The 27,368-nt window shown below is 36.9% G+C and overlaps 1 protein-coding gene across 1 annotated transcript in view; it reads right to left on the minus strand.

The window, feature by feature from the left end:
• The window catches only part of ENPEP (glutamyl aminopeptidase), a 104,595-nt gene that overhangs the window by 22,420 nt on the left and 54,807 nt on the right, over positions 1–27,368 (minus strand). Inside the window, exons 9-11 of the mRNA XM_030864062.3 lie at positions 25,514–25,579; positions 25,226–25,377; positions 8,684–8,763 (exon numbers count right to left, since the gene is read on the minus strand). Coding sequence (XP_030719922.2) covers positions 8,684–8,763; positions 25,226–25,377; positions 25,514–25,579 — 298 coding nt within the window. The remainder of the gene's footprint in view (positions 1–8,683; positions 8,764–25,225; positions 25,378–25,513; positions 25,580–27,368) is intronic.

Genomic DNA, 27,368 nt, shown 5'->3' on the forward strand with positions numbered 1-27,368 from the left:
CTCAGTAGTTGTGGCTCATGGGCTTAGTTGCTCCACGGCATGTGAGATCTTCCCGGAGCAGGGCTCAAACCCGTGTCCCCTGCATTGGCAGGCAGATTCTTAACCACTGAGCCACCAGGGAAGCCCAAGAAGTCCATCTTCTGAGAGATGGTAAGAATAGAGAAGATTTTTAAGCAGGGAAATAATATGCTCCAGCCTGTTTCTAGAAAGATAATTTTGATGGTGGTATGGGAAGGAGATATTGGAAGGAGATTCTAGAGTCTACTGTAATAATCTAGGGCAAGAGAGAATGAGGGCTTACACTAATGTGGAGATGATGAAAATAGGTGATGTGTTCAAGGGACACATCACTGGTAAAATCAACACTGTCCTTTTTCTGAGTTGATGAGGACAGTTAGAGGAGGGAAAAATAGCTTGCATGATTGGATGAATAATGGTGTTGCCCTTACAGAATAGAGAAAGATGAGTCAGTTTGGGAGGAAAGATGATTTAAATTTTGGAAGCATTCACAAGGTTTGGAGGATATCCAGGACACAGTAGTTTTCCATAATATATAAGTAAACTCTTCAATAAAGTTTCTTTAGGAACGTTCAGAGTAGGTTCTTGACAAATTGTAAACATTTACCTCACTCATATAGTATTTATCTTTCTTTGTCATCCTCCCATGGACATGTTGTTGAAAGGAAGCTAATCTTTTGGCAGCCATACACTTTGAATGTTTGTATTGGGAGGACAGCCTCTTGCTTAAGCACAGAGCCATATATTATAGGAGAAAGAGCATGAACTTTCCAGTCTGAGAGACTGAGGATAAAATCATTGCTCTATGACTTACTAGCTGTGTGATCTTGGCCAAATCACTTGACCTCTCTGTGTCTCAGTTCATCATGAGGGAAGTAGGGATAAAAATCCCTCACAGGGCTGTTGTGAAGATTAAATAAGATAACATAGGTAAAGTGTTGGTCACATAGTTATGTGTCCAACAGATGGTAGCTATCCCCATTATTATGAAAGGGGATATGCCGCCAGTTCTATAAATAGCAAAGCAAATATAAATAACGTTGAGAAGTTCCTGGCAATCCATCCAAATACTGCAGTATTTTATAAAGTGTGCTTTATATATACCTAGTTAAGCCTGTCTAGAGTTACAGTGATTTTTCTCACTTTATAGATGAGGAAGCTGAGATCCAGGAAGTCAGTAGTTACCAGACTTTCCAAGTTCATGCTACTCTTGGAACAGTTGTCAACAACAAAATACTGTTGGGTTGTTTAGTTACATAATGAAGTAAATAGGACTAAAATATTGATGCCTATTCCAGGTGGTGCATAGAAGTAAGGGTGTATGTTTCATTCTGTTTCTCCAATTACTATTAAGAATTTTCTGATTATAACAGTAGTATGTGTTCTTTAGGTTCCAAATATGTATTTGGAAAATACAAAAAGAGTATAATGAAGAATACAGAAATTACCCACCACCAGTTGACATTATGTTTTTATCTTGTGTGCATGTATGTATCTTCCATACATATGTACATATGAACACACAATACACGTACTGGAACCTTACTGTGTTTATTATTATTAATCCTTTTCATTTGAAATTATATTGTAAGCACTTTGCAATTTCATTTTCTATATATGAAGATTTAAATTTAATGGCCATATAGTACTCTATCATTCAGTTTATAAATTGTTTTGTGCTATTTCTTGCTAGTTTTACACATAAAAGTGGTGAACGAATTCTTTCTGGGTAGGGGCTCTTTCTAGAAAAATTGTTTCCTTCTATTATTTGTCTGATAATTATCTTTTCAAAATTTCATCCAGAGGCTAGTTTCAACTCAGATTTCAATAACATAGCATGCATAATAATTCTCTAATAGACTATTTTATATAAATAATTGTAACAAGCTTCAGTCAACTAGACAGCTTGTGACAGCCTGAAATTTTTAGAGAAGGAAACATTTTTCTTTGTGGACATAAATACTGTGTTGCATCGATCCTTTAAGCAAGTTATTTTTCTGTGTAAAATGACAGTTTATATCTATCTTATTAAATTTGTGTATCAGTTAGTAGTAAAACAACTGAAATACACAAGAGTAGTGTTTTTTGACTAATTACACACAAATTATATTTGGAGACCTAAAAATTTCAAGTAGGATGCACTGTCAGAATTTGGGGGGACTTCCCTGGCAGTCCAGTGGTTAAGACTTCACCTTCCAATGCAGGGGGTGCGGGTTCAATCCCTGGTCAGGGAGCTAAGATCCCACATGCCTTATGGCCAGAAAACCAACACATAAAACAGAAACAATAACAATAACAAATTCAATAAAGACTTTAAAAATGTCTCACATCAAAGATATCTTTAAAAAATTCCACTAGTATTCTGACTAGTTACAGTTTAAAAAAAAAAAGGAATTTGGGGTCAAGGAAGAAAAGCTTAATCTCTGAAACGAAGACTAACATGACCCATTGTACAAATGGATTGGTTCCATTTGTGACAATGTTTTCAACAAATTACTTATTCAAGGAAATATTATTGATTGTGTTAATAATAATTATAGAGTCCCGTCTAAATCTCAGCAAGTAGCCTAGAGAATCTCCCTGAAAAGAAAGATGTAGGATTAATATGTAATGTATAATAAGTAGGAATCGGGAAAAAATGCAATCTGACTATCGTGATGAAGGATTATCATAGGCAATGGTTTTGGTGATTGTGAAGAAATAATTGCAAAGGAGAGTTGGATAGTGAAGATCCGTTGATGTGTCCCTAGTCTGCCTAGGAAAGCAGGTGCCCAACTTAGTTGGTACATGTGTTCCAGATCATTTGACAGATCTGCTCTTATAGAGAACAGTGTATATGGAGAAACCTGTTGGTTGTTTACCATACTGTTCCCTTTTCCTCCTGGGTACACAGCTAGACTATATTTATTAGCCTCCCTTGCAGTTAGGTGGCAACATATGATTGACACCGAGACATAAAGTGTGGGGAGAAATAATAGATGCATTTCTAGTTCTGGTCTCTCCATTATCTTCCTCTGTATTCTGATCAGATGCAAAAGATTCAGCAGAGAATTATTTAAAAAGGATAACCAACAAGGACCTACTATAAAGCACAGGGAACTCTGCTAAATGTTATGTGGCAGCCTGGATGGGAGGGGAGTCTGGGGGAGAATGGATACAGGTATATGTATGGCTGAGTTACTTTGCTGTGCACCTGAAACTATTGCAACATTGTTAATCAGCTATAATCCAATGTAAAATAAAAAATTAAAAAAAAAAAAAAGAGAAAAAGATCCAGCAGAGAAGTCCAAGATTGGGTCAAGGGGAGGGAGGAGGTGGAGCCATGAGAAAGAAAAAGCCAGGAATTCTAAGTCATTATCTGAGAGTGAGCTACCTAGGAGAGATGGTAGGTCAGGAACACCTCCATTGGAGTGTTGCATGAATAAGAAATTTTTATTGCATGGAGCCACCCCTGATAGCCTCTCAATGCAATAATTAGACTCCCCTAGTTAATGCAGTATATATACAAAGCAGTCACAGCTTATGACCTCTTTAAAATAATTAATATACCCCAACTCTCTATGTACCCTTATTAAGTAAATTTTCTTCCTGGAAGAGATATCTAATTAGCTGAAGTGAACATTCTGTTTCACCTTGGCCAGTATGTTTTTATTTGTGTAAATTAACAAATTAGCATTCTTATATGTATGGTTCACGTGAATAAGATTTCTGAGACTTGGTTGACCAGGGCTGAATTAAACAAACTGAGCTTCTGAATCTGCAAAATGGAATCTGTAATGATTCAATCAAAATTCAAAGATTCCATGAGGCTCAATTTGGAGGAATGAAGAAAGTTTCTCTCTCTCTCTCCCCTGCCCTATTTGCCATTAAATTAAAAAATATATGCCCATCATTATCTTGATATGAAATATTTAAGTATAACAACCATCAAATTTTCGTAATATTTATGTGATAGTCAGAATTTGGTTATCTAAACCATCCAGAATGCATCCTCAATCTGAAAGAGTTATGAAAACAGTCATCACAAAATCTATTCCACCTCCTATGCCCTAAACTGTCTTTTAGACCCTATGTGCTTGTGAACCCCTATTTTTATTTATTTATTTTTTTATAAATATTTTTTAAAGCAATTGAAAATTTTTTTTCCTTTTTTAAAAAAATGAATGAATTTACTTTTTGGCTGTGTTGGGTCTTCGCTGCAGCGCGTGGGCTTTCTCTAGTTGCAGCGACCGGGGGCTACTCTTCATTGCAGTGCGCAGGCTTCTCATTGTGGTGGCTTCTCTTTGTTGTGGATCACAGACTCTAGGCGTGCTGGCTTCAGTAGTTGTGGCTCGTGGGCTCAGTAGTTGTGGCTTGTGGGCTCTAGAGCGCAGGCTCAGAAGTTGTGGTGCACGGGCTTAGTTGCTCTGCAGCATGTGGGATCTTCCCGGAGCAGGGATTGAACCCATATCCCCTGCATTGGCAGGCAGATTCTTTTTTTAAAATACATTTATTTATTTATTTATTTGGCTGTGTTGTGTCCTCATTTCTGTGCGAGGGCTTTCTCTAGTTGCGGCGAGCGGAGGCCACTCTTCATCGCGGTGTGCGGGCCTCTCACTGTCGTGGCTTCTCTTGTTACAGAGCACAGGATCCAGATGCGCAGGCTCAGTAGGTTGGCTCATGGGCCCAGTTGCTCCGCGGCATGTGGGATCTTCTCAGACCAGGGCTCGAACCCATGTCCCCTGCATTGGTAGGCAGATTCTCAACCACTGCACCACCAGGGAAGCCCTGAGTTAGATTCTTAACCACTGTGCCACCGGGGAAGTCCCAAATCCCTATTTTTAAATACTATGTTTTAGCAAGATTGGTTGTCTGATATCATGTGATAATCTACAAGTCTTCGAAATGTTAGAAAGCAGCAGATTAGAAACAAAAAGGTGGCATACTACTAAATGTAGATGCACTGACAGTAGCCAAAATAGTAGCTGATGCTAAAGATAGAGGCATTACTATACACAGTCAGCCTCTAGAAGCACAGCGGTCTGCAGGCAAACAAACGTTCATTAAGCAAGGACTTCCTGAACTCTTAGTAACTCTTAGGATGCACACAGAACCTTGTTGGGAATAGGGGAGCAGGAGACAAGGAGTATGATGTGTAGTTGGTATCTTCAAAGAGCTTATAATTTACTTTAAAAAGAAAAGACAGAGCATATGAATCGTAAATAACCATGCTGCTGCTTAAAATCTAAGGAATAATACTAAGAACAAGGATTGATGAAACTAACAGCATAAAATATACTCTCAACAATGAGAGGAGAGATTATTCAGGGTAGGTTAGAATAGCCAGAGAAGCATCTGAGATGGAGATCCTCTTCTTTTGTTATAAAGTACATGTTTAATTTAAAATACCGTGTGTAACACAAATGTAAATAAACGACCTTAGGGGAAGTCCCACTCTTGCCTGGGAAATTTCTAACTGATGAATCACCAAAGAAAATGAGAAGAGGGAGGTGGGGCTGGTAACCTGAGCTGATTGCCCATTCAGTACACTCAGGACATGTTGTCATCTGTGCTCTGAGCTGAGAGCTGAAGATGTCCCCAAACAGGAAACCGGAACTTATTGCATAGCCTAAAAATGGAGCAGGCACTTTGAAGTAGGAAGAGATGTCTAGTTTGCTTCTGGCTAAGTGACCAGTCATGATTCTGAAGTTGCAGATAAAGATAGGTTTGTCATCAAAGCTCTGTGAACATTAGAGCCACTTCATTCATTCAATAAACAATTACTAGGTACCTGCTGCAGATATAGAACAACCACACAACAACAAAAAATAAGCTCCATTTCTCAAGGAATATTCTACAGAGAGGGGAGAGACAGATAAAGTCAATAGTTACAGCAAAAAATGTCTTAAATGTAATGACAGAGGGATAGAGCTTCCCCTAAGAGCCCTTTGCTTTCTCACTTTCATACTAGCATTTTCTGTCTGTAGCACTATTTCAGTCTACACTCAGTCCATCCTGTCATCCACTTAAACTCTACCTTTAGCCCCCCCTAACTCTGAGACTAGATGTCCCTTTCTTTAGTAACTTTGCTCAACCCCTAAATCTCCGCTGGTGCTTCTCCTGCGAGTGCTTTTGGCTGTTACCACACCAGGCCCTTATGACATGGTATTATGTTTGCCTGACTCGTCCACACCCTCCCTAGACAGTAATTACCACAAGGTAAGGATTGTGGGTTCCCCCCTACCCAGCATTATCTCCATACCTATCCCTGTGTTTGGCCCATAAGTTAGTTCTCAGTAAATACTTGTTTGAAATAATTAATTTAATTCATTATTTAATTCATTATTCAAATATTCTGTCTAATAAGTACATAATACATACAAGAAGAATGTTTATTGTTAACTCCTGAAACCTATTTTACAAAGCACTTGAATAAGCTTTAGTTATCTGGAAAATTTACTTTTGTGGAAACCTCATTTCATGAAAATGCTAGGTACATTGTGTTAGTGTATATAAATTACTCATGCTTTTAAATTTGTAAACAACAAATCAAGCAGCTTCCCAGACATTCCCCCAACCCTCAGTTAACCAATGGTGACCAATGGGGAAAATATGTAGTAATATTTAAACCAGATCCACTGAAAACCCCCCAAGGGAATCCTAGCCTTATTATGCCTTTTATCGGTGCTATTGCACATTTTTTAAACTTTTTTTCTGTCTTCTCCATTTTCCTTTGGCTTGAGTAATGTACTTGAGTAAGAAAATGGTCAGAAGACGGCCCACAAAAGATAGAGCTTGGTACTCAAACACAAAATTATCCTATATAAAATACTAAGACAAAATGGCATTGATCTGGGTATTCTAAAAGAATTCAAGAGAAATTGCTGACTACATCAGTTAAGGTTAGCCTAAATGACCGAAAGAAAGTTTTGTTGTAAAGGCAACAGAAAGGGGTCTTACCTCGACTATAGCAAAGCTGGTAGAGTTTATAGTAAAAATTAAAACTCACAAAATAATTTATAGTAAAAGTAAAAACCAAAGCTGAAAAAACTATATCGGAGCCACATAAAACCTTGTTGACAAATGTTTATAGCAATATGATTCATAACAGCCAAAAGGCAGAAACAATTCATATGCCCATCAACTGTTGAACAGATAAACAAAAGGTAGTATCAATATGATACTACCTTTGTAATATCAATATGATATTACAAAAGGTAATATCAATATGATGTGAATATAATTTGGCAATAAAAAAGAATGAAGTACTGATACATGCTATGACATGGATGAACTTGAAAACATTATGTTAGGTGAAAGAAGCTATCACAAAATGCTACATGTATCATTCCATTTATGTGAAATGTCTAAAATAGCCAAATCTATGCAGACAGAAAGTAGATTAGTGGTTGCTTAGGGCTGGGGTTATAGGAGAATAGAGGAGTTGATAGCTAAAGGATATGGAGTTTCTTTTTGAGGTGATTGAAATGCTCTAAAATTTACTGTGATGATGGTTACAAGTGTCTGTGAATGTAATAAAAACCATTGGATTGTACACTTTAAATGGGGAAATTTCCTAGTATGTGAATTATATCTCAATAAAGTTGTTTTTTAAAAAAAATCTACTGGAAATAGTGTAAAAACTTACTTGCCAGAGGAAATTAATTACTATTTTAGAATATCTTACAGGAGCAAATAGGCATATGTAATTAGAGGATAGATGATCTACTTTTATCCCTGAGAAGCCATGGGGGAAAGTCCATGCCAAATGCTATTCTGAAACCAAGTCCTCATGGGAAGGGATGAAGAAGAGTCTCATTTGTCTTAGATAAGAAGTGATTTTGAAACACAAAACAAGCACAATAGCAAAAGTATAAAAAGCAAGATTCTTCTGGGATGGTTGCTAAAACCTGTCTTATTTTTTCAGCGATCTGTAGTAGAGAACATGTGATAAGGTCTCCCATGTTTTTATGTAACTCTAAAATTTTTCAAGAAGGGAAAAGACAAATCAATGGAGATAGAATACAGAAATATATTTCTAGTTGGTTTAAGTGAGCAGAACAGTCACAGCTGAATTTAACACAGGCAAGTGCCAAGTCATTCACTTAGGGAGATGGTTAGATGGATGGATATAGATATAGGTAATGCCTTGAGCTACTGGTGACAACTTGACAGCTTAGAAAAAATGATTTGGAGTCATTAAAGATTCTAATGTCATGCTAGTTGAAAAAATGATAGGTCCAATTTAATGGCAGCATTTAAAAAGTCAGGCTTGTTACATAACATTCTAAGAAATTCAGTGGCTTATCTGATATTTAAAAAGAAGAAAGGAAAAGAGAAGGAACAAAGGAAGGAAGGAGAAAAAGCGAGGAAAGAAGGAAGAGAGCAAAGAAAGGATGAAAATTGATACATTGATCTTCCAGTGGTTGGGTATCTGACCCTTCTCCTTTGGATATGGGTATTTATTGTACCAGTCATGGTAAATCATTACAAAGAATTTCTTAAGGTAAAAAAGTTCTCATTATTATAGATGAGGATTTTGGCTCACCAGTTAATTACTTAAAAGGTTTCTTTTTGCTGAAGTTTACATCATAAGTTCCATCTTTATTGTTGTTTCTTTACACTTCTATTCATTTAATGTAGTACATTAATTCAAAGAAGAAATAAATCAATTGATGATATTTACCTCTTGTTTCTGACCTATTGTAGAATGTAATCCTTGATTTGTTATCTTCAGTCCATTTAACTGGAATATTCCATGTGTAACTAAAGTTTTTTAAAAAGAAAAATTTTAACTTTTATTACTAAAAAATAACATTTCCAAAGTAAAAATAGACAAGCATAAAAAGCAATAGACAAGCATATTTTCCTCATAAGCAATTGTCCAGTGTATAGTATACAATTAATACAGTTAATACAGTACTCTTTTGTGGTAAAGATAGGCTATGTAATTGCTTTCAATATATATAAATCTCTAAAATTTGGAACTTTGTATCAAAAATTAGCTAAGGATGAAGAAGATTATTTCAAGAAAAATGGCTTGAAGCTTTGGAATAAAGATATTGCATAAATATAACACATATAAAATTGAGCATTCACATACATACTTGCACAGACTTTAATATGCTATAGTTTCTGTCAAGGAACACAATACATTTTTAGAATTCAGAAGACAATATTAAAATGCTGTGAAGGAAATAATGCATTTTAGAAATTATGTTGCAATGACACCACCACCATCATCCCTTAAAGCTTATCATGCTCTTTAAATATCTCCTATTTACAATCATGTGAACCAGTGTGTTGCAAAGAAAACTCACCAGGCAAGCATGTTTCAGTGGGTTTTAGTGTTCTTTTTAGCTTCTTAGTATTTTCTTGTAGAGCAGGGGGGAGGAGGTTAGCTTTGTACTTTGATACAATATATACTTAACATTTTAGTCTTGAAATCTCATAAAAGAGGTCTTAAATGTCTTTTAGATCGTTCTCATATCATATCTTACCAGTCAGAAAACACAGGAGATCTAGAGAAAAGATGAATCTGTGTTTGGGTTTAGGTTTCAACTCAAGAGTTGGCCTTGTTTTTCTTCATCTGTGTTCATTCAAGTCCCTAATAGAGAATGGGGGAATGATATTTCTCCCTTTCAAGATACAATAAAATTTATGTAATTCAGGGAGAATATATATTTGCCATCTATATGAAAGAAGTCATCCTTTGTTGTCTAACTAGTGAAATGTTTTATAGATTGAACTTTTCCTAGCGCTCTTGAAGGAGTTTATTGCAGTGGAATGTTTTTGGATGTAAGTTTCATAGAACCAGTACATAAATTGTTTCTTGGATCCTATAGGAGAAATTGTCAGTGCTCCACCCTTATCCCCTTGAATTTCTTTGTCATTTTTGTACACCCTGGATTCCATTATGCTTTCCCTGCCCACAGCCAGCACCTGGGTCTCTCTGTTAGAGGACTGCCCTCTGGCTGCCTGAGCAAGGAAAGCTAGAAGTTCCTGGGAGTTTACATCCTTGGATGCAGCCCTTAGCCAATGATGGATGGGCATGGAAATGTTCTTTGCCCCATCTGCAGGACCACACTGAAGCACTGTCTCTAGAACTTCCCTGCAGGGTAGTCACCCTGGACAGAACCTGTTTATTGTTGCACCTTTTCTGCTTGATATCCCTCTTGCCAATCCCCCTACCAGCCTTTCCTAGACTTCCTAATGAGTCACTTTCACTTGAATGATCACCTCAGGGTCTGATTTTAGTGAAGCCAACCTAAGAACGATCCCTTTACTAGACTAGTACTTGTAGTCTAGTAAAGTCTGTCTGTAGTTTAGATAGACTAGTAATATTGCCAGAGCTTCTCGACAGATAGACAAAGAAGCATTATTTTAAAGTCACATTCTACCTACAGATTGCACTCTTTCACTGCTCTGCTGATGTGGTGTTGCCATGTAGACTAACATTTCATTCCTCCTCACCTTTCCCCAATGCCAACCCGACTGAAACAACAGAGTACGGAGTATCTTGATACACTGTATGCACAGTTAGGATTTCACATTTCCACTGTCCCCTCTAAGACACGGTCTCTGGGACTAGGCTGTGCCTAAGAGTAGGCATAAGATATACTGCTAAGGTCATGTAAAAAATATTACTCTGAGGTCTGTAAGAGCATCATAAGACAAAAAAGGATGCAGGGTTGAGGCTATATAGTTTTGGAGCCACTTACAGGATCTAATGTGAGTACAATTATAGATTGGAGAGTACAAAATGTCAAGAAATAGAAATGACATAAATGAAATGATAGAGTTTCCTATATGTTTTCTAAAATTCAAGAGTATCAGATTTAATTTTTTAAAGGTATAATTCACTTTTAAAATATCTAACAATATAACAGTTTCTGACAGTATAAATATGGCCAATCTAATTTTCACTAAGGAAACTGACTTTGCCCCAACATGACATACCTACTACCATTCTTCCACCGGTTTACATTGACTGGACTGCCAAAGACATGTAAACTTGTCCCATAGAGAACTATCCCTGATGGAGATGTGAAACTGGCCCATTTCTAAGAGATGGTTGAAGCCATAGTGTAAAACAGTAACTTACAAATGTGTGGTCCATTTAAATTATAAAAAGTTTCTGGTCAGTAAGAATTCCCTAATATTGGAATATTTAAGCAGTGAGAAAAGGGAAGAGACCATTTAGTTTATAATACAACTTAACATTGTCTACCAGATAGTAATATACCTGAACAGAGAGCAGGTGAACACTAGGGTTGGAGAAAAAACGAATTCCTTTCTGGGGGCATTACTCCCCATATAATCTAATCTATAATTAGATTATATTATGATCTAACTTTTTAATCAAACAGAAAAATAAGGAATGATAACTTTCTATATAATGTCTTTTTCTCTCGTATTTGTTCAAGAGCCACTACAGATTTTTAAGAAATGTTCTCAAGAGGATAGCCTGTCTTTTCTAGGTTTATTTTCCTATGCATATATAACTTGTAACTTTTTTTTAAAAAACAGGGAACACATAGATTGACTTTATGATAAATGGTCACTAAAAATCATGCATCTATGAATCTAAAAATTTTTTAAAGTCTCTGAAGGTTAAAACTAAAAAAAAATTAGAGAAAAGTGTAAATGTTAGTATGGTTCCATGTTCTAAATCTTGATGAATACTATTTAAAGATTTATTATAACTTTAAAAGTGATTTTAGACCTGTTGATATGTTTAGTTCCCTTGGTAATAAAGTTTTTTGTTTGTGTGGAGAGGAATCTATAACCCAGAAGTAGTCTTTAAAAATGTAATCCCACAGGTTTAAAAACAGTGTTGGCTATGTCTCTGGCTTAACAGATCAGTGGATATGAAAGAGAAGGGAACAACTACTGTGAAGCTTTCCCAATGGAAGTTTGTTTCGCAAGAAAGAAATATATTTTTTAAATTTTATATGTGCAAACACTCTTAAATAGCAGTGTTAAATATGGCCAGTCTGATTTGCTAGAACATAAAACAGTAACTGTAAAAAACAATTTATGGTTAACAGAATGATCACAGAAATTATGTTGATTTATGTAATTGAATTATCACCTGATAACAAGTCAGATCTAAGTTTCAAATCATTCATATATTATGAAGAGGAAAGAGTGAAAAACAGAAAAGTTTTCTCCATCATAATCTTTCCTCTCCAAAATAAAGATAAAGAAGGAAATACAGACACTCCCTGACTGATTTCATTGGGTCTAAGACCTCAAATTTTCCTTTGTTTTGGCATGAACTATTAATTTTCAGAACCTGCATTCCAGCAAGATATCCAGTTTCTCTGAATTTCATTTACTGTGGAAGAGCTGAGTGAGGTTTCCAGGGGGAGAGGCTGGTAACAGGTTTCAACAAGGTGAGCACCACTGGCTTCTCCAGTTCAGGTGCCAACCAGTTTCTTTTTTATTTATTTATTTTTATTTTTTATTTTTTACATCTTTATTGGAGTATAATTGCTTTACAGTGGTGTGTTAGTTTCTGCTTTATAACAAAGTGAATCAGTTATACATATACATATGTTCTCATATCTCTTCCCTCTTGCGTCTCCCTCCCTCCCACCCTCCCTGTCCCACCCCTCTAGGTGGTCACAAAGCACCGAGCTGATTTCCCTGTGCTATGCGGCTGCTTCCCACTAGCTATCTACCTTACGTTTGGTAGTGTATATATGTACATGCCACTCTCTCACTTTGTCACAGCTTACCCTTCCCCCTCCCCATATCCTCAAGTCCATTCTCTAGTAGGTCTGTGTCTTTATTCCTGTCTTACCCCTAGGTTCTTCATGACATTTTTTTTTCTTAGATTCCATATATATGTGTTAGCATACGGTATTTATCTTTCTCTTTCTGACTTACTTCACTCTGTATGACAGACTCTAGGTCCATCCACCTCACTACAAATAACTCAATTTCGTTTCCTTTTATGGCTGAGTAATATTCCATTGTATATATGTGCCACATCTTCTTTATCCATTCATCTGATGATGGACACTTAGGTGGCTTCCATCTCTGGGCTACTGTAAATAGAGCTGCAATGAACATTTTGGTACATGACTCTTTGAATTATGGTTTTCTCAGGGTATATGGCAGTAGTGGGATTGCTGGGTCATATGGTAGTTCTATTTGTAGTTTTTTAAGGAACCTCCATACTGTTCTCCATAGTGGCTGAACCAATTCACATTCCCACCAGCAGTGCAAGAGTGTCCCCTTTTCTCCACACCCTCTCCAGCATTTATTGTTTCTAGATTTTTTGATGATGGCCATTCTGACTGGTGTGAGATGATATCTCATTGTAGTTTTGATTTGCATTTCTCTAATGATTAATGATGTTGAGCATTCTTTCATGTGTTTGTTGGCAGTCTGTATATCTTCTTTGAAGAAATGTCTATTTAGGTCTTCTGCCCATTTTTGGATTGGGTTGTTTGTTTTTTTGTTATTGAGCTGCATGAGCTGCTTGTAAATTTTGGAGATTAAAGCCTTTGTCAGTTGCTTCATTTGCAAATATTTTCTCCCATTCTGAGGGTTGTCTTTTGGTCTTGTTTATGGTTTCCTTTGCTGTGCAAAAGCTTTGAAGTTTCATTAGGTCCCATTTGTTTACTTTTGTTTTTATTTCCATTTCTCTAGGAGGTGGGTCAAAAAGGATCTTGCTGTGATTTATGTCACAGAGTGTTCTGCCTATGGTTTCCTCTAAGAGTTTGATAGTTTCTGGCCTTACATTTAGGTCTTTAATCCATTTTGAGCTTATTTTTGTGTATGGTGTTAGGGAGTGTTCTAATCTCATACTTTTACATGTATCTGTCCAGTTTTCCCAGCACCACTTATTGAAGAGTCTGTCCTTTCTCCACTGTACATTCCTGCTTCCTTTATCAAAGATAAGGTGACCATATGTGCATGGGTTTATCTCTGGGCTTTCTATCCTGTTCCATTGATCTATCTTTCTGTTTTTGTGCCAGTACCATACTGTCTTGATTACTGTAGCTTTGTAGTATAGTCTGAAGTCAGGGAGCCTGATTCCTCCAGCTCCGTTTTTCATTCTCAAGGTTGCTTTGGCTATTCTAGGTCTTTTATATTTCCATACAAATTGTGAAATTTTTTGTTCTAGTTCTGTGAAAAATGCCAGTGGTAGTTTGATATGGATTGCATTGAATCTGTAGATTGCTTTGGGTAGTAGAGTCATTTTCATAATGTTGATTCTTCTAATCCAAGAACATGGTATATCTCTCCATCTATTTGTATCATCTTTAATTTCTTTCATCAGTGTCTTATAATTTTCTGCATACAGGTCTTTTGTCTCCTTAGGTAGGTTTATTCCTAGATATTTTATTCTTTTTGTTGCAATGGTAAATGGGAGTGTTTTCTTGATTTCACTTTCAGATTTTTCATCATTAGTATATAGGAATGCCAGAGATTTCTGTGTGTTAATTTTGTATCCTGCTACTTTACCAAATTCATTGATTAGCTCTAGTAGTTTTCTGGTGGCATCTTTAGGATTCTCTCTGTATAGTATCATGTCATCTGCAAAGATTTACAGCTTTACTTCTTCCTTTCCGATTTGGATTCCTTTTATTTCTTTTTCTTCTCTGATTGCTGTGGCTAAAACTTCCAAAACTATGTTGAATAAGAGTGGTGAGAGTGGGCAACCTTGTCTTGTTCCTGATCTTAGTGGAAATGCTTTCAGTTTTTCACCATTGAGGATGATGTTGGCTATGGGTTTGTGATATATGGCCTTTATTATGTTGAGGAAAGTTCCCTCTATGCCTACTTTCTGCAGGGTTTTTATCATAAATCGGTGTTGAATTTTGTTGAAAGCTTTCTCTGCATCTATTGAGATGATCATATGGTTTTTCTCCTTCAATTTGTTAATATGGTGAATCACGTTGATTGATTTGCGTATATTGAAGAATCCTGGCATTCCTGGAATAAACCCCACTTGATCATGGTGTATGATCCTTTTAATGTGCCGTTGGATTCTGTTTGCTGGTATTTTGTTGAGGACTTTCACATCTATGTTCATCAGTGATATTGGCCTGTAGTTTTCTTTCTTTGTGACAGCCTTGTCTGATTTTGATATCAGGGTGATGGTGGCCTTGGGAGTGTTCCTCCCTCTGCTATATTTTGGAAGAGTTTGAGAAGGATGGGTGTTAGCTCTTCTCTAAATATTTGATAGAATTCGCCTGTGAAGCCATCTGGTCCTGGGCTTCTGTTTGCTGGAAGATTTTTAATCACAGTTTCAATTTCAGTGCTTGTGATTGGTCTGTTCATATTTTCTGTTTCTTCCTGATTCAGTCTTGGCTGGTTGTGCATTTCTAAGAATTTGTCCATTTCTTCCAGGTTGTCCATTTTATTGGCATAGAGGTGCTTGTAGTAATCTCTCATGATCTTTTATATTTCTGCAGTGTCAGTTGTTACTTCTCCTTTTTCTTTTCTAATTCTATTGATTTGAGTCTTCTCCCTCTTTTTCTTGATGAGCCTGGCTAATGGTTTATCAATTTTGTTTATCTTCTCAAAGAACCAGCTTTTAGTTTTATTGATCTTTGCTATCGTCCTTCATTTCTTCTTCATTTATTTCTGATCTGCATTTTATGATTTCTTTCCTTCTGCTAACTTTGGGGGTTTTTTGTTCTTCTTTCTCTAATTGCTTTAGGTGCAAGGTTAGGTTGTTTATTCGAGATGTTTCCTGTTTCCTAAGGTAGGATTGTATTGCTGTATACTTCCCTCTTAGAACTGCTTTTGCTGCATCCCATAGATTTCTGGTCGTTGTGTCTCCATTGTCATTTGTTTCTAGGTATTTTTGATTTCCTTTTTGATTTCTTCAGTGATCACTTCGTTATTAAGTAGTGTATTGTTTAGCCTGCATGTGTTTGTATTTTTTACAGATCTTTTCCTGTAATTGATATCTAGTCTCATAGCATTGTGGTCAGAATAGATACTTGATACAATATCGTTTTATTAAATTTACCAAGGCTTGATTTGTGACCCAAGATATGATCTATCCTGGAGAATGTTCTATGAGCACTTGAGAAAAATGTGTATTCTGTTGTTTTTGGATGGAATGTCCTATAAATATCAATTAAGTCTTGTTTAATGTATCATTTAAAGCTTGTGTTTCCTTATTTATTTATTTATTTAACATCTTTATTGGGGTATAATTGCTTTACAATGGTGTGTTAGTTTCTGCTTTATAACAAAGTGAATCAGTTATACATATACATATGTTCCCATATGTCTTCCCTCTTGCGTCTCCCTCCCTCCCACCCTCCCTATCCCACCCCTCCAGGCTGTCACAAAGCACCAAGCCAATATCCCTGTGCCATGCGGCTGCTTCCCACTAGCTATCTATCTTACTATGTTTGTTAGTGTGTATATGTCCATGACCCTCTCTCGCCCTATCACAGCTCACCCTTCCCCCTCCCCATATCCTCAAGTCCGTTCTCCAGTAGGTCTGCGTCTTTATTCCTGTCTTACTCCTAGGTTCTTCATGACATTTTTTTTTCTTAAATTCCATATATATGTGTTAGCATACGGTATTTGTCTTTTTCTTTCTGACTTACTTCACTCTGTATGACAGACTCTAGGTCTATCCACCTCATTACAAATAGCTCAATTTCATTTCTTTTTATGGCTGAGTAATATTCCATTGTATATATGTGCCACATCTTCTTTATCCATTCATCCGATGATGGGCACTTAGGTTGTTTCCATCTCCGGGCTATTGTAAATAGAGCTGCAATGAACATTTTCCTTATTTATTTTTATTTTGGATGATCTGTCCATTGGTGAAAGTGGGGTGTTAAAGTCCCCTACTATGAATGTGTTACTTTCGATTTCCCCTTTTATGGCTGTTAGTATTTGCCTTATGTATTGAGGTGCTCCTATGTTGGGTGCATAAATATTACAATTGTTATATCTTCTTGGATCGATCCCTTGATCATTATGTAGTGTCCTTCTTTGTCTCTTGTAATAGTCTTTATTTTAAAGTCCATTTTGTCTGATATAAGAATTGCTATTCCAGCTTTCTTTTGGTTTCCATTTGCATGGAATATCTTTTTCCATCCCCTCACTTTCAGTCTGTATGTGTCTCTAGGTCTGAAGTGGGTCTCTTGTAGACAGCATATATATGGATCTTGTTGTATCCATTCAGCCCATCTGTGCCTTTTGGTGGGAGCATTTAATCCATTTACATTTAAGGTAATTATCAATATGTATGTTCCTATTCTCATTTTCTTAATTGTTTTGGGTTTGTTATTGTAGGTCTTTTCCTTCTTTTTTGTTTCTTGCCTAGAGAAGTTCCTTTAGCACTTGTTGCAAAGCTGGTTTGGTGGTGCTGAACTCTCTCAGCTTTTGCTTGTCTGTAAAGGTTTTAATTTCTCCATCAAATCTGAATGAGATCCTTGCTGGGCAGAGTAATCTTTGTTGCAGGTTTTTCTCCTTCATCACTTTAAATATGTCCTGCCAGTCCCTTCTGGCTTGCAGAGTTTCTGCTGAAAGATCAGCTGTTAACCTTATGGGGATTCCCTTGTGTGTTATTTGTTGTTTTTCCCTTGCTACTTTTAATATGTTTTCTTTGTATTTAATTTTTGACAGTTTGATTAATATGTGTCTTGGCGTGTTTCTCCTTGGATTTATCCTGTATGGGACTCTGTGCTTCCTGGACTTGATTAACTATTTCCTTTCCCATATTAGGGATGTTTTCAACTATAATCTCTTCAAATATTTTCTCAGTCCCTTTCTTTTTCTCTTCTTCTTCTGGAACCCCTATAATTCGAATGTTGGTGCATTTAATGTTGTCCCAGAGGTCTCTGAGACTGTCCTCAGTTCTTTTCATTCTTTTTTCTTTATTCTGCTCTGCAGTAGTTATTTCCACTATTTTATCTTCCAGGTCACTTATCCGTTCTTCTGCCTCAGTTATTCTGCTATTGATCCCTTCTAGAGTATTTTTCATTTCATTTATTGTGTTGTTCATCGTTACTTGTTTCATCTTTAGTTCTTCTAGGCCCTTGTTAAATGTTTCGTGCATTTTCTCTATTCTATTTCCAAGATTTTGGATCATCTTTGGTATCATTATTCTGAATTCTTTTTCAGGTAGACTGCCTATTTCCTCTTCATTTGTTAGGTCTGGTGGGTTTTTATCTTGCTCCTTCATCTGCTGTTTGTTTCTCTGTCTTCTCATTTTGCTTATCTTACTGTGTTTGGGGTCTCCTTTATGCAGGCTGCAGGTTCGTAGTTGCTGTTGTTTTTGATATCTGTCCCCAGTGGCTAAAGTTGGTTCAGTGGGTTGTGTAGGCTTCCTGGTGGAGGGGACTAGTGCCTGTATTCTGGTGGATGAGGCTGGATCTTGTCTTTCTGGCCAACCAGTTTCTAGAAGTAGCTAATTTAATAATTCTGAATGTTCTTCATTCTCGATGCCAGGGACAGAAAGTTTTTGGCAATTTGAATTTTTGGAATTACCTGAGTGTGCTGTTCATGTAACAGTTCCCAAAGCCCTGAATTGGAAATCAGGAAACAGGTTCTGTTACCTGCTGCCTGTAGTACGGTATCATAAAGTGGGTCTATAAAGATTTTTCAGTTCTCTAGAAATACACGTATGAGCTATATAGAGCAAGATGAGAACAGTATTCTAAAAGGAGATTGTTCTCTGTAAATTCATCCGATTCAATTCCCTGCACACTGTTTATTCTTTAATTGGAAATTTTAGCTCAACTCAATCTTTGGAACATATGCCACACATCCCCAGCCTGGCCGTTCTCCTAGGACAGGCCCCATCAACTCGATCACCTCTCACATGGGTCAGTAGCTACAATATCATCCTAACTGGTCTCCCTGCATCCACTCTTGTCCCACCTGATCTGTTCTCCATAGTGCAGCCAGAGGGGAACTTTGAAAAATGTAAACATGATCCTGCCAGTTCTCTCCTTAACATCCTTGAATTTTCACACTCTTTTGTTCAAAATCTTTAACATGGTCTGCATGCCTGCCCCTGCCTTCCCCTCCAACTTTATCTCCCACCAGTCTTCCCAGTGCCTCTCTGTTGTCCAGTTCTTGGAGCCAGACTGCCTGCATTCAAACTGAGGATCCATCACTTACACTCTGTGCAACCTTGAGTAAGTTATTTAAAAATTTTCTGCCTAAAGTTCTCTATCTGTTATAATAAAATACACTGAAGTACTTAGAATAGTGCCAGCTACTTAGTAAATGCTCAGTAAGCATTGCATATTATATGTATAATGCTCCTTTTAAACTTTAGAGCCTTCATATATGTTGCATTTTGTTTTGAAAACCCCGACAGTCATCCCCCAACACCAATTTACTCAGTTTAAATATCACTTCCTCAAGAAAGAAAGTCTTCTGTAGTCCTCTCTACTCCACCACACCTCCTGTCCCACAATTAATTCAGGCTCAGCGTATAAGTGGGCACATGGCAGGAGAGAATAATTACTGTGAAACTTCCAAATGGAAGCTAGTTTTGCAAGAGAGAAATATTTTAAAAATTTTAGTATCCAAAGGCTCTAGCAGTATTAAAATGGGCCAATTTAATTTGCTAGAACATAAAACAATAACTGTAAAAGAACCAGTTTATAGTTATTAAACGATTCCTGAGACACCTTCTACACTATATTTCTCCGTCCTCATGTTATATTAATTGCTACTGAATAATTGATCTTGTGATGATTTATATATGTGACTGTAAAATGAGGTCAGTGAGACTATTAAAAAAGGAAGAGGGTGAAAGGTCTTTTCGGTGGAAATCGGGTAGTGGAGATTAGAGGCCACCTGGAGTGTGGTGAGTGCAAAATTCTCTCCACCCAAAGCACATATTAAGAAGTTAAAAGACAATTAAAATCGGCATGGGTGAAATTGGAATGTTGTCCAGGGGACCAAGGTGTTGCTCTCATTTAGCCAGGATCCTGTCTAGGAGGGGCCTCAGCTGGGCGATGAAGGTCGGAGATGACATCCCCAAAGTGGTACACCCAGGTTCCTGTGGCCAGCTACAGTGGCTAGGGGGGGCGACCTGAGATCGTGATTTTGTTCTCTTCATTTGGGACCAGTTGGCACCCCGGAAATGTATACAGAAATAACTAGTTAGTTATACAGAAATGGCTATATTATTAATACTTTTGTAAAAGTTGTAGTCATACAAGTGTAATAAGTTTTGAAATCACTGGCTGTGTGGCACGTGTTTTGTCAGCTTTTACAATATTTGGTATGTTTGAAAAATCTGGCAAATTAGAGGAAATGACGTATTGGATTTGTAATTTTATCTGACATTCTTAGAATACCTTAACTCAGTAGTCATGTTTAAATGCCTATAAAAGTCTGATTTGGGTGAGGTTTTTTTGTTGTTGTTAATTTTATTGGAGTAGAGTTGATTTACAATGTTGTGTTAGTTTCAGGTGTACAGCAAAGTGATTCAGTTATGCATATACATATATTCATTCTTTTTTCAGATTCTTTTCCCATATAGGTTATTACAGAATATTGAATAGAGTTCCCTGTGCTATATAGTAGGCCCTTGTTGGTTATCTATTTTATATATGGTAGTGTGTGTATGTTAATCCCAAACTCCTAATTTATCCCTCCCCTGCATGTTTCCCCTTTGGTAACCATAAGTTTGTTTTCGAAATCTGTGAGTTTGTTTCTGTTTTGTAAACAAGTTTATTTATATCATTTTTAAAATTAGATTCCACATGAGTGATATCATATGATATTTGTCTTTCTCTGACTTACTTCACTCAGTGTGATAATCTCTAGGTCCATCCATGTTGCTGCAAATGACATTATTTCATTCTTTTTTATGGCTGAGTAATATTCCATTGTATACATGTACCACATCTTCTTTATCCATTCCTCTGTTGATGGACATTTAGATTGCTTCCATGTCTTGGCTATTGTAAATACTGCTGCAAGGAACATTGGGGTGTGTGTATCTTTTTGAATTATGGTTTTCTCTGGAATATGCCCAGGAGTGGGATTGCTGGATCATATGGTAGTACTATTTTTTGTTTTTTAAGGAACCTCCATACCGTTCTCCATAGTGGTTGTACCAATTTATATTCCCACCAACAGTGTAGGAAGTTTCCCTTTTCTCCACACCCTCTCCGGCATTTATTGTTTGTAGACTTTTTGATGCTGGTCATTCTGACTGGTGCGAGGGGATACCTCATTGTAGTTTTGATTTGCATTTCTTTGATATTTAGTTATGTTGAGCATCTTTTCATGTAATAGGAAATTCTGATTTTGTAAAGTTAAAGGTTTGATTCTTTTTTTTCCTTTTTGGTTGTTAAGGTTTAATGTGTTTGAAAATGCCCAAGAAATTTGATATACTATATTTATGTTTTTTAATTTGTTAGAGTCATAAAAATGTATAGAAAACTCTTTTTAGAAATTAGATTCATAAACCTGTGTCTTTCGGTGTTTATATTTGAAATTATAAATGGAATTTAATAAAATTTTAAGTGGTGATGTTTAGAAGTCTCTTATAAATGATATATGCAAAATAATTTGATTGATTGAGTGTGTAATTGCTGTTAAAATGTTTGGAGAATTTCATTTATGCATTGTAAATAAAAACATCCTTAATCAAAAACTGGGAAAACCACTATTGAAAAGCCACTGTCTCCTACACCCTTTCCACAGACCAGCACCTCTCTCAGAAGCAGCCCCTTTTAAATGCTTCTGGTTTTAGTTCTTCTGATGTCTAATACTGTAACTCTAAATACCTCTATATTTTTTAGATAGTATTTATTAACTCACCCATGAGAGAGGGTGACTTAGTTCACTTATACTACTTTCTTTTTCATTCCCCCTTTAACATTCAAATTATAATAAAGCAAAATTATTATTATTAGACTTTCTATAGGTTACAATTGTTCCTTTAAATAATATACCCATACTGCCTTTTTTTGTTTTATAAATTTTAGTATTGTTACTCTCTCCTAACTGTAGAATAAGGTTATCTTGTGCAGTGCTGATAAATGCTTAACAACCAGCTCTCAGGGCAGGGGTGGGAAGTGGAATGTAGTATTTGCTGATTTCCATTAACTCACATCATGACCAATTTCGGGCTACTGGAATGATGTCACTGAGTTGGGATTAAAGCCAGCTTCGGTCCACCACTGAACCAGTATCCAGTATCCTTTTTTTCCACCTTTTCTTCCTCTTCCACCTCCTTTCTTCTGTCAGCTGTTTTTTCTTGTTACAGTGTTAAGATTGTTTATATTTACAATCTAACCTGTCACTATAACAAACATTAACATGTTATCCATTGGTTGATTATAAAAGCCAAAAGACAATGAATAACACAAACGAAATTATGCTCTATACATATTGCTGGCCGAGAAGTGTGTTGGAGTCATATTTCCTTCTCAATGGTCTGATTTCATGGCCCTTGAGTCCCTTAAATGCAGATTTCCCCTAACACCCTAACATAAGGGTAAAATAGACTCCTCTTCCTTATACTTTATCAATGGCATAAAATCATTCTACCTGCTTCATATTTTTGGATCACAGTTTTTACATACAGCCTTGATTTTGTTTTTTGCTAATTTTCTTCTTTATGGTTGGCCAGACTGATGGGCCTTCACCAATTCCCCAATTCCGCCATCCTCCCAATTATACTCTCTTTTCCCTGGGGATCACCTAACTCAGCCCCAGTCATCCTGCTTTTGCGGCACTGTGAGCCCACTGGATCGCTGTTGGTCTGCATTTCCTTTCATGGCTCTCCTAGGTTGGATGAACTGTTTCCTGGATCCTATGTCTTCCTCTTTTTTTGATTCATTCATATTTTTTTCTCTCCAGGCTCCAATCCCCCTGGACTGTATGTAGCTTTAGTAACTTTCTAAGAAGTGCTGTGTGGAAAGCATTTTCTGGGGTTGCACGTCAGAAAATGTCTTCACTGTGCTTATACGTTTGGTTTAGGGAACTGCCTAGAGAATTAGAGGTTGAAAATATTTTTTGCATCCACGTTTTAAATGACTGCTTCATTTTCTTCTTGAGTTCAGAGTTGTTGTAAAGAAGTCTAATGCCACACTAACTCATGTACCCTTGTTTTGTGAAATTTCATGAGGCTATAGCTAGGTATGTTTTTGGTGGTTTTTTTTCCTTTTTGTACTGTGTAGTCAATGGGGCCTTTTAATCAGAATCCTTGTGCACTTTATTATTTCTTTAGTACAATTCGCTCCTTAAGTTTCTCTGTTTTCTTTTTTTTGGGAGACTTCTATTAGTTGGGTGCTAGATCTTCCATATTTGTCTTCTGTTTCATATTTGCCAGTTCTATGTGTGTTTGTCCTGTACTTTTAGGGAATTCCCCAAATTTATTTCTAGTTGGTCTATTAATTTTTTTCACAACCAGAATTTAATCTTTCATAGCTCTTTTATATTCTCAGTTTGTCTTTTTGAAAACATTCTGCTCTTAGTTAATGGATATAATAGCTTCTTTGATCTCTTAATATATTTCATAAGTTTATTTTAATTATGTCTCTTATAGAGATAGGTTTCTTTTTTTTTTTTTTTTCGGTACGCGGGCCTCTCACTGTTGTGGCCTCTCCCGTTGCGGAGCACAGGCTCCGGACGCGCAGGCTCAGCGGCCATGGCTCACGGGCCCAGCCGCTCTGCGGCATGTGGGATCTTCCCGGACCGGGGCACGAACCCGTGTCCCCTGCATCGGCAGGCAGACTCTCAACCACTGCGCCACCAGGGAAGCCCAGAGATAGGTTTCTTGTTTGTTCATGTGAGATTTTACCTTTTATGCTTTTAGATTTCTTTCATGTGTCTTGCGATCCTTGATCATTCATATTTAAGAAAGAAGGACTAAATTGGTTATTCTTGGTGTCTTGTATGTAACCCTTCTGCTGTTGAGAAGGGAGGTATATATATATATATTTTAACATCTTTATTGGAGTATAATTGCTTTACAATGGTGTGTTTCTGCTTTATAACAAAGTGAATCAGTTATACATATAAATATATCCCCATATCTCTTCCCTCTCGCGTCTCCCTCCCTCCCACCCTCCCTATCCCACCCCTCTAGGTGGTCACAAACCACTGAGCTGATCTCCCTGTGCTATGCGGCTGCTTCCCACTAGCTATCTGTTTTACATTTTGTAGCGTATATATGTCCATGCCATTCTCTCACTTTGTCCCAGCTTACCCTTCCCCCTCCCCATATCCTCAAGTCCATTCTATAGTAGGTCTGTGTCTTTATTCCCGTCTTACCCCTAGGTTCTTCATGATCTTTTTTTTTTTTTTTCTTAGATTCCATATATATGTGTTAGCGTACGGTATTTGTTTTTCCCTTTCTGACTTACTTCACTCTGTATGACAGACTCTAGGTCCATCCACCTCACCACAGATAACTCAATTTCGTTTCTTTTTATGGCTGAGTAGAGAAGGGAGGTATATTTTTGAAACTGACTTCTCCGCTGAACAGGAAGTCTGACTAGAGGCTCTGTGTATGTATGAGGGGAGCTGGCAGCTCCAGCCCATTCATACTACAAATGCCACAAGGAGGAAAGCTTTACTTTGGGTGTCCCAACCAGATGGAAATCCTTAGCTCTCCTCTACGTCTTGGTCAATTTCTTTAGGAAAAAAAGCCCTCTGGATTTTTGCCTTGGGTCATTGCCAGACTTTTGAGAGCTCTATGCAGAGGAAAGAATGGCAGTCAATGAAGGGAAAGTGGAGGGGTAGGGGTCTGGCTGGCACAACTGTCCTGAATCCAGACTTCAAATTAATTGCCCTGTTTTCAGCCTCACTCCTGCCTTCTGCTCTGAGTGCTGACACTGAGCCCAGAGCCTGTCTACGGATAGGGGGAATCGGCTTCCACCTCTACTGAAAGTCTCTTTTTATCTGGCTGCATCTTCCTCTGTTTGTTTTCTGTCTATATTTCTCCCTCTGCTTTTCTTCATCTCGAATTTTATGATGCATTTGGCCCTTCCTATTTTCTTTGCTTCTCTGAGTTTATTTCTTTTAGTACTTCTGTTTCTTTATTCAGTGATTTCTGGGAAGAATTGTACTTGCATGCATGTGCTCAGTCCATCATTTGGAACCTGAAGACAACTGAGCTATTTCTGAGTGCCTTTGTTTCCCTAAAGACACTGTGCTTAAGCATCAGGTACTGAAGAGCAAGGTCTAAGCAAATGGCCAGTATTTCCATCAAATTTCTGCTTTTCTTCTGAAATGCGTTATAGATTCTTACCCCAAAATTGAATGTGGCTCAGAAGAATTAACTCTCGAGTCCAACAGAAAGCGTTTCTGTGTGATGTTCCTCATATCTTCCACATTAAGTACAGGATAACCCATCTGATTGGTCCAGGTATCCATTACTTCTTTCACTGGTAGATTACTTGCCTAAGATTTTTTTAAAAAATAGAGAATAATCAATCAACAAATAAGGGGAAATAAAAGGATAGAATAATCAGATAAAGAAATGATTGATAAATCATTTGTTAATCAAAGAAATGTTTGAGGATATACTCCTCCTTACCTCTTCAAGTGCTGCCCAAAAATCTGAAGTTTTGGCATTCTTAAATTTGTATTTTTTCAAGTAACTCTGCATGTGAAAGATAACAAGTATTTCAAAAGTCAATGTTTGCTTTTTCCATACTTCCACAACATGAGCTGAACCCTTCAACATGTCTCGCTCTAATGAATAATATAGCAAATGTACCTAGAATGAAAATCAAATGATACGCCCTTTTCGAAAAATTTTGTAACCTATAAAAACACTGTACAAATAACGATTTATTTGTAAAGCATAAGGAATATTTTTTATTAATGAGGTAATTCTCTTTTTTGTTGTTGTTTTTTTTTTAGTCTAATGGAATTGTGAACAGGTGAGGGAAAGAGTTTAATTTTTTCAGGACAACCAATATAAGATGCTTAAGGACTGTCAACTATTTAGCAAGCAGTCAACAGTCCAAAACATTTTTGATCCACTAGGAAAAAAGATCCATAATTCTATGATGTTCACTTATTGGTGTTAACCTGTCCACTGCTGGCTGCATCCCCTACCTTTATTTACACCAGTAGTGTTTTCTCATCTCCAACACTAGATGACCCCATCACATATGAGTGATTGAAGTGATATGCAAAGATAAAACTGGTGAGCTTGGCTCTAAGCCAAGGCTCAGCAAACTTTTTCTGTAAAAAGCTGTATAATAAAGATTTTAAGTGTTGTGAGACATACAGTCTCTGTCACAACTACTCAACTCTGCCCAAGTAGCACAAAAGCAGTCATAGATAATATGTAAGTGAATGAGAATGGCTGTTTTCCAATAAAATGTTATTTATGCACACTGATATTTGAATTGCATACAACTTTCACATGTCATGAAATACTCTTTTGATTTTTTCCAACCGTTTAAAACTGTAGAAGTGATTTTCATTTGCAGACCTTACAAAAATGGGTGGTGGGCTGGATTTGGCCTGCAAGCTGTAATAGTAGTTTGCAGACTCCTGCTCTAAATAAATGAATATATAGTCTTCTGAATAATAATAATCATGATGATGATGACTAAATTGGGAAAATTATTCACTCTAAAGAGTAAGATTTCATTTTTCAAATATTTTAAAAATACAAATCTTTTAACTGCAAGTCTCCCTTTTTGTCAGTTCTAGTCACAAAACCTCTCTATATATGAGTTTTCAGGCATAATATGATATCCCTAGAGAAAATTCCTTGTCTTCTTCTAATTTCATAATTGGGCACTACTTATAGTTCTCCAGGAGACCTTCCAGAATTCCTGCTGTATAACTCCTCTGTTATGCTCTAGAATTGTCCTGCTTAAAATGTGGAAGTCTTTGATAGAAATCGAACCTTCTTAAGTGGTCTTTGAACCTTCAAAGAAAATAACTAGTGGTTGACTTTGCTTATATCATTTTCACTCTAAGTTGCTCTAATTTTCAGGAGGTGCTATACCTTAGTCCTGTTATCTTCTAAATTCCCCTTTTTAGGCATAGAGAGATAAAACAGTATTATCTGGACTGCTCCAAGATGCCTGGGAGAGGGTTGAGGCCAGTTTGGAATGCTGCCTTCATATTTGTTCTTTTGATTGGTTCACTGCTCAGCACTGCCACTGGAGGGCAGGCGAAGGAAGGGAGAAGAAATGAAAGGCACAGATTCTGTATCAAATTTAGGTATTCGTTCCAGAGTTTTGCATAGATCATTCATTCCTTCTTAGTAAAATAATTGGATGCTCGGAATAGTAATAATTATAATCATAGCTACCTGGTAATGATGATTTCTAGTGAATAGTATCTTCTTAAAATTAATTTAGAGGAGTTTGTATATTCATGGTGACTTGTACTTAGAAACATGCAATCTTGGAACTGAAAGGAAC

The sequence above is a fragment of the Globicephala melas genome, chromosome 5 (genome assembly GCF_963455315.2).
Source record: "Globicephala melas chromosome 5, mGloMel1.2, whole genome shotgun sequence".
Classification (NCBI taxonomy): Eukaryota; Metazoa; Chordata; class Mammalia; order Artiodactyla; family Delphinidae; genus Globicephala; species Globicephala melas.